Below are 8164 nucleotides of genomic sequence, written 5' to 3'. Positions count from 1 at the left end.
TAATGACGCAGCCAGTCAGCAAATATCAGCTGCATTGCTTCAAAATCATGTCAAAAGAAACAATACTTGGGAGTACAAAACCAGCAAATCTCGTTCGTCATGTCATGGGAGATATCAATTCTAGTACTACTGGGTTGTAACTAAAAATTATGCATGCATACATATGTATGTACGTCCTAGTATCTTTACGAACGATACAAATGCATGAGGCCAGCAATATCAGCCGAAAACTTCATGCCTGTATTTTGAAGAGCTAATGTCACATTGCGGTTTAAGAGGTTTCTTTTATCTTATCACTATTTGCAAAGCAAACACCCTGTAAATTATTAGAACTTTTAATCTAACAAGGGCAAGCTAACACTTGTTGGCGGTCACAGCGTGCGCACAATTCGACTTGCATCTATGCTTCATAGTGAATTAAGCGCCTTTCTCATAGTTAGTCTGTTTTCGATCTTCCATTGTGTTGTATCTTCTCATACTGTTGGAGACCGCTCCTGAATTTACCTTGACTTTCGTTACTGAATATTTGTAAATACAAACTTTGTTATCATGGCAACTACACTGGTTACCGAGGAACTTCTCTACGAGGAGAAGCCTTTGTATGTGCCATCATTGCAGGAACTAAAAGGAGGTGAGTGTGGCAAACTTGATGAATGACGGCGACAAATGCAAATATACCAACATGTTTTTGTGTAGTGTTTTCGTGTTTTTTGACATTAGCTGTGACATTCAGGTGGTGTTTGGAATTTTACTCCTCTCTAATAAGTAATCAAACTGAGTAGGAATGTTTTATTTGGTGTGTGTATTGGCTAATAAGCAGATGTCAATGATAAGAAAGTTCGACACAGGGTGAATCAAGTAATGTGTGGCTAGGGAATGAGAAAAGAAAATGAAATTTTCTTCGTAATCGTCACTTAATTTATATATATTTTTTTCACATTTGTTCAAATTAAGGGGTTTATATAAAGTTAGAATTCTCATAAAATCAATTTTTTTATATTTTTTTTTTTAAATTATATAAATTTTGTAGTTCTATTGCATTATTGTATTGTGTTAGAAAAATGCAGCATTTTTCCGGAATTTCGAATATAAGGGAATAATTGAGTACAAAAAAAATTTTTAAATTCTTGCAAATGTTGCGAAATTATTAAAAACAGTTAAAAAAATTCCTTAGCACCAAAAAAAATCGCTTCAATTACTCGGGAACCAAGTCAATTTGGCATTTGTGGTAATGAAAAAGTAGATGAATGAGCTAAGTTTCATGAGATGAGTTAGCCAAGTTCGCTGCACCATTTTACAACAATAAAGACATGCCAAGAGCTAGCTGAATCAGTAGTGCGCACGGTCCTGTTTCTAAACAAAGAAAAAAAAATCATCCTTTCCATCCTTACTCCCATACACTAGTCAGCGCATTATTTGCATTGTTTTTTTTCTGGATGACGCCCGTGAAGAGGAAACTCTCATGAGAACTGCCCTACCGGCATAGCAGTATGCACAACTTGTAGTCTCACAGCTACACCTACGTACTACACACCTCTCCACCATCTACCACTCTCGCCGCGGAACTGTCTGAGAAGGAATGACCTCACGGGGCTGGTTAGCTCATAGGCTGCTAGTTATTCCGTTTGCGAACCTCCGCGCGTCTTAGATCATTGTGGATATATTTTGCATGCGCGCAGATTCGCTTCCAGTTATCGCTCGATTTTAGCATAAAATCTATAATATTTTCTCCGTTTAATATACCACAAGTTTCGGGAGCATAGCGTAGCATCAGCGTCTTCTTCCCTATCCGTGCAGATTGGGCCGTTTGGGGAACTTTCATCGCCGAATCTATGGAGGTATTTTCGAAATACTCCGTGCTCTGAAAGAAATTGGGTTAGGTGGAAGTTTGTTTCCCCATGGTTCCTTTCTAACTACGCCATAAGAATGGTTATTAGCTCATCTACCTTTTGGTGATCTGTTCCACCGGTCTTGCCAGTGGGCGATCGAACGACGCCTTTCTTCTTCTGCAATAGTTTTACGACTTGCTCAACCGTCGTGTTCCGATAGCCTTATATACACTCTTTGCATTTCTTTCGCCAAAATGTCTACGGGGACTAACCCTGCTATAAGGAAGGAAGCATCGTCCGAAATTGTACGGAAGCCGCAGATAGTTTGCAAAGCGCTTAGGCGATAGACGGCTGTCGGTTTTTTTGTGAAGCTATTTAAGTTCAGTGCATCAGCCCAGATCGGTGCGGCATACAAAAGAACCGAGCTGTCTACCCTGTTATATAGCATTCTTTTGCTGTGACTAGGTCCGCCATTATTTGGCATAATTCGCGACAGGCAGGACTGCACACTCGATGCTTTCTTCACAGCGTATTCCAGGTGGGTTTTGAAGTTTAAACGGCTGTCAACCGGGTTTTGAATTAATGGTTACAGACCCAACATTTACATTATAGTTTCTACTATCTTTCTGCTGCTTATTAGAACTACATCGGTCTTATGCTCAGCTAATTCCAGCTTCATAGACGCTAGCCAAGTCTTGATCCTGCTTACTGATTCGCTAGCGATCCTCTCAATTTTGTGGATATGTTTTGCTACCATTACCACCGCGATGTCATTCGCGAATCCAATGACTTTAGTTCTAGGGGGCATATCCCGTCTTAGAACCCTGTCATACGTTAGGTTCCATAGCAGTGGGCTCAGAACTTATACTTGAGGGACCCCTGCTGATACGACATACTCCTCAACACCTTTGTCACTTCTAAACCTTAGTTTACGGTCCCTGTAATAGCTCTCAATTATTTTGATTATATAACTAGGCGACCCTATTTTTGCGTGGGTTTCTAGTATACGCTGCCAGCTAGCTGTTACACATTGCACCAGTGACATCAGCAAGAGGAAGCGGGTAATAGCGCAGACACACCAAATTTAGCGAAGTCCTCAACCATCTGTGCGATCCTTCTGGCAGAAAAATGTGAAACACAGATGGCGCTCCAAGCAGACGAAGAAGGCGTTGTTTCTTAGCAACAACGGGTGGGCCTTCCCACTATTGAGCACTGGTAGAGGAGTGAACAAGGAAAAAAAAAATATATAATATACATATTAGGCCGGGTCGATTTGTGGGGAGGCAAAAAAATCGCCCATTGCTCTGTGAAAATCATATTCTAGGGATCAAAATAAGAAACTTTGCCGAAGGAACCATACCTCTAAAACGAATTCTGATGCCCCCCAATTCTTAATAATTTATTTGCTGCCTTGAATAACACGCACCTACAAACTCTATTCCAGTTATCCAAAGTGCATTGGCCAAAAATTTTGAAACCGTAAGCGTAGAAGTGGGTGATTGTCCTGACTTGAAGGATTCTTTTTACGGTCTAGTGGATTCCGGTGAGCATTAAAATTATTTACCAAATTATTTTTTCTCACATATCCCTTTCTCAACGCTGTAATGAATACTAAACAGGCTTGGGCGGTTCACCGCTACTGCTCGAGATTGGCGGCCCTCCATTCCTGCTGCCCCTCGTACAACGCTCCAAAGTGTACAACCTGAAGGAGATCGTACAGAAAGCACTCCCCGGCGAAGGTAAAATTTTAGCTATTGGTGCCGGTGCTGGCCCTTTCCCGTTACGCAATTCCAATTGTGAAGGCATCATCAATTTGGCTATCGATGAAAAGGGTGTCTTCAAAAATGGCAGCTACACCGCCAAGGTGCATGGCCCAGAGGAGAAATGTGTATTGGAGCGCATCCCCGAAAATGATCCACGCTGTGCATTGCTGATGAACTTATTCATAAGCCGTGGCGCTCCGGGACCCGTCGTCAAGGTGAAATGTAGCAAACGTATTGGGGAGCTGAATTTCGTCGAATGCATACGCTTGGGCTTGGAAGAGAAGTACAAGGAGAAGTGTGTGGGCATGGGTGGTATTTTTGTGTTGAAAAAGGGTGCGGCACATCAGCACGTTATGCGTGATTTCAGCAAAACGCCATTGACCACAGAAGAGGAGCTGAACGACTGGCTGAAATTCTACAATATGCCAGCGCAGTTGAATGCCTTGGGTACTTTGATTACGCACGAAAATGTAAGTCGGCATATATCATATGAAAGGGTCATATATCATATCGCGCTGTTGCTGGAAGAATGTTTCAAACACCACGAAGAAGAAGAATTTGGAGAAAGAAAAATGTTCCAAAAACCAAAATTAACGAGTGAACCGTCTTTAGTTTAGTTTTCACGTTGCTTTTGCTGCCTAAGTAAACAAATTAGCTCGCGTTCATTTCTGTATACTAATCTTGCCAGTTATGTTACTCTTCCAGCGCACGGGCGATATGTGCGTGCATGCATAGGCTGAGAATGCGTCTGCAAGAACCTTCATTTCTGCAACATTCCCCAAAAATGTGCAGATATGACCAATACACACCTACATATGGGATTTCGTGATTTATTTTATATAATTATATTATTTATTTTTTAATTTTTGTCTATTTATAGGATTTAGATTTACGTCTGCAACATTTCCATTCCTTCTCCAAGTCCAATTGGGGTGGCCATTATCACTATGACACAACACCCGAAGTGGTTGAATACGAGGCTTATTTGAACGTAGCCGAACGTGTGGTGCGGGTGGACCGTCCGTTGGAAACACATAAAGTGGGTCGGGATTAAGGACTTGCGAACGGAGGAGCTGTACTGTAGAAAACTCAAAAACGTGCATTTAAAAAGGCCTTGAAATTAAAGCTTATTTTTTTTTTAGTTGTGATTTTATTTGTTATAAATTTTACCATGAAAATTTATTTTGTTAAATAATATAAGATAAATATTAGACATTTCCAAAACTAAACACTTCATTTTGCATACAAGGCGCATTCATGAAAGGTGGTGGCACTAGACCAATAACAATGTTCTGTACGTTTGATTGTCAAAGCAAAGTATTGAGAAACTAGAAAACAAATAATAAATTCGCCTCGTTTCATTCCGAGCTGACAGCCACATGGACACGGCGAAAGAAAAAAAACAAATCAGCTAATTTACCAACACCAGCTTCAATAGATTCGCCTTGTTTGCATACTTTCTCTAAGGAGCTGTGGGTATCCAAGGTTTTGCAAAGTATTGAAAAGAAAGCTCGATATAAAGTTCAAATTCCGTTACGCACCGTTAAATTGTTGGTAATGGGAAGAAAAAACATTACTTAACCCTTTGGGGACGGAGTCGCTCGACTGACGAGCGTCGCTGACGACGAGAGGTATTGGAGTGCACAGAAAAGAAAATAAATACGTTGAACTTTAGAAAAACTGAGGCTTCTTTTTATAAAATCAAAAAATAATTATAAACAAACAAATTGAAAAAAAACAACAATAAAAAGAAGTTTGGTTGTATTTATGTATACGTTTTATATTCCCGAATTGTGGGGTATCGTTCAAAACAGTCACCTATGTGCAAGACCGGTTTAGCCGTACAAGTTACACCATAATACCGCGGCTCTCTCCTTCCATGCTTTACTTTTCGATCAGATCACACTAGACAGTCTCTACTCCTTCCTTCATCATCTCGCCGAATAATATGTAAGCGACCTTTCTGCTGTTCCACCAGTCGAAAGATTCTTGGGTTCAGAATCCCGAAAATCTCCAGTCAATTGGCCCACCAAACAACGTACAAATTGTAGATGTGTCAATTTTTTTATATTATATTTCTTCTGATGTTCTCGATATAATATCGATATGAATTTATTACTGACACTTCCCCAGAAAAATAATTTCCGCCACCATTTCGAGAATTTTCGCATGAATCAGTACGTGCCAGTTGTTTTTTTGTTGTTTTAACAGTAATAGAAGCCCCGTCAGTGTAGGGTATATCACCGGTCGTCTTCGTCCGGCTCATCTAAAGGTTGGCCCAGGAAACATGCTGTTTTGACGGGTTGAGTCCAGAGGGAGAGGGGTGTTAGATGAGTAGGTTTTAGTGGGCATATGAAAATGTGGTTATTGTCGTGTGGGTACCTTCACATGCCAGACATATGTTTGGTATGTCGGGGTCAATTCTGGATAAGTAGGAGTTTAACCTGCTACAATAACCAGAACGTAATTGTGCCAGTGTTACGCGGGTCTCACGGGGAAGCTGCAGCTCTTCACCTGCTGTAAGTGGTGGTTGGACTCCCATTACGGCATTCGGTGGTCGGGAGCTTAGGAAGGTGGTGATGGTCTCCCGGTGGATGTCGTTTATTGACTGTCTAAACACTGTCTGGTCGAGTAGATTTCTGTCAGTTTTGTCCTGGATCTCGTCGGCTTAGTTTAAAAGGGTGTCTTCTGATGTACCTAAGAGGCGGCTCCGGCTTAAGCAGGTGTCTGTACGGATGAAACCTACGGTGGACTGAACGCGCTGATGTTAAAGCACGTGGGACCATTGGGAGTAGGATTTCTCACAAAGGTTTTCAATTTGTCCTTGGCCACTCTCATCATCCCTGGCAAGTGGAAAGCAGGGAGAGTGGTCCCACTACTGAAACCTGGGAAGCCCGCCAACCAAGGCGAATCTTATCGTCCGATAGCTCTCCTTTCCCCATTAGTGAAGACACTTGAAGCACTCCTACTCCAACTCTTCACGGAACACCTGGCCTCAGCCCCTCATCAGCACGGTTTCCGACGAGTGCATAGCACCACCCCTGCACTCAACGCCATAAACGCCCAGATAAACCGCGGGCTTAACCAAAACCGCCCCTGCGAGAGGACTGTCCTAGTAGCGTTGGACCTGAAGCAGGCTTTCGACACAGTCAGCCATTCCACTCTCGACAGGGCTGAAGAGGTGGTCCGCAAACTACCTGAGCGGTCGTCACTCGTCAGTGATTTTTTGAGACCAAATTTCAAAACAGTAGAAGGTTAAGCAAGGTGTACCACAGGGTGGTGTCCTTTTACCCGTGCTGTTCAACTTCTACATCTCGAAACTCCCCCAACCACGAGAGGGAGTCTCCCTGGTCTCATACGCTGACGACTGCACGATAATGGCGTCGGGCAATGACAACGATGGCCTTTGCTCCAAAGTGAAGAACTATTTCACCGACCTTTCTCGCTTTTTCACTGCGAGGAATCTCCAACTTTCCCCCGCTAAATCCACGGCGACCCTCTTTACCACAAAGGAGGTCAAACTGTCCCTCAAGGTAAAAGTCGATGACACGCAGTGGATAAAGCTACAGACATGCCAAAATACTGCCATTCGGACAGCGACCGGTTGCCTCCTGATGCCCCCTATTCCACGTGCCAGTGTACTGGTCGGCTTTATCTACCACGCCCATATATTTATTATAATCGATGACTTCATCGGGCTTCACAATATTCGTTCTTCCTTCATTGCGTGTCCTTTTAGTCACCGTTGTTGACGATGTGGTGGCATAGGTACTGAGCATTGTCACAATTCGCTTGTCCATCCAAGCCAGTAATAATGTGTTTTTTTGCCTTTAGGCAACGATTCCATTTTTTGCTATTTTTGGGCTTTTTATTTCGGGATTTGGATTGTTACCGTTATATAACACTTCATTTAAAGTAATGCTTTGCGAATGCTTGTAAAATATCTATCGTTGAAAATATGGTGCCCCACAGCGTCAGGGTTGGATTGTAATAAGTGATTACATAGTGGCAAGTGTGCTCACCCGAAGATCTAACTAATTTCTCAGTGCTAAAACTGCCATAATATGGCAAAATGGATTGTACGTATTAACAAGGACATAAATACGGATACCCCACTTGGTTGTTTTTGCGGGTTTTAAGTAATAAAACTCACTCTCCCTTTGAATTTCACAATCGATTCATCTGCAGATAACTGCTCCCTGGGTACGAAATGTTCACGACATCCGGCATCAATGTAATCTAAATAATGACTCATTTTTCGCGTCCGTGTTGTAATGGTTTACGTACCTTCGACATTTTCACTTGTATGAAGCATCCGAAATATTTGTAAAAATCGATCTCTCCTGAAGATTTCGGCAAAGTATGGGATGCTGCATATGTTGTCTTTTGCTCAATAATCCCTTAGGTTCGGAAGTGGTATTGTCCCCATAAGCAATGTTATGCCAAGAAATGCTCGCAATTCCTCCGTTATAATATCATGCCGTGAATTCCATGTGGACCGTTTTGCTAAAGATTGTCCTCGTATTTTGTCATTTGCGTACCGATTAGTCTTGGCAACTATCGTCTTGATCA

General features: G+C 42.1%; 1 protein-coding gene across 1 annotated transcript; it reads left to right on the top strand.

The window, feature by feature from the left end:
• The first annotated feature begins 411 nt into the window (after positions 1-411).
• Positions 412-4805, top strand: LOC128867861 (ester hydrolase C11orf54-like). The gene is made up of 4 exons (XM_054109422.1): positions 412-631; positions 3274-3372; positions 3449-4062; positions 4473-4805. The coding sequence occupies exons 1-4, from the start codon at positions 550-552 to the stop codon at positions 4644-4646; spliced, it is 969 nt and encodes a 322-aa protein (XP_053965397.1). The 5' UTR covers positions 412-549; the 3' UTR covers positions 4647-4805.
• The last annotated feature ends 3359 nt before the right edge of the window (positions 4806-8164 follow it).

This window comes from Anastrepha ludens, chromosome 6, assembly GCF_028408465.1.
Source record: "Anastrepha ludens isolate Willacy chromosome 6, idAnaLude1.1, whole genome shotgun sequence".
NCBI classification, from domain to species: Eukaryota; Metazoa; Arthropoda; class Insecta; order Diptera; family Tephritidae; genus Anastrepha; species Anastrepha ludens.
Note: the sequence above shows the minus strand (reverse complement) of the source record. Positions and strands in the feature narration are given on the sequence as shown.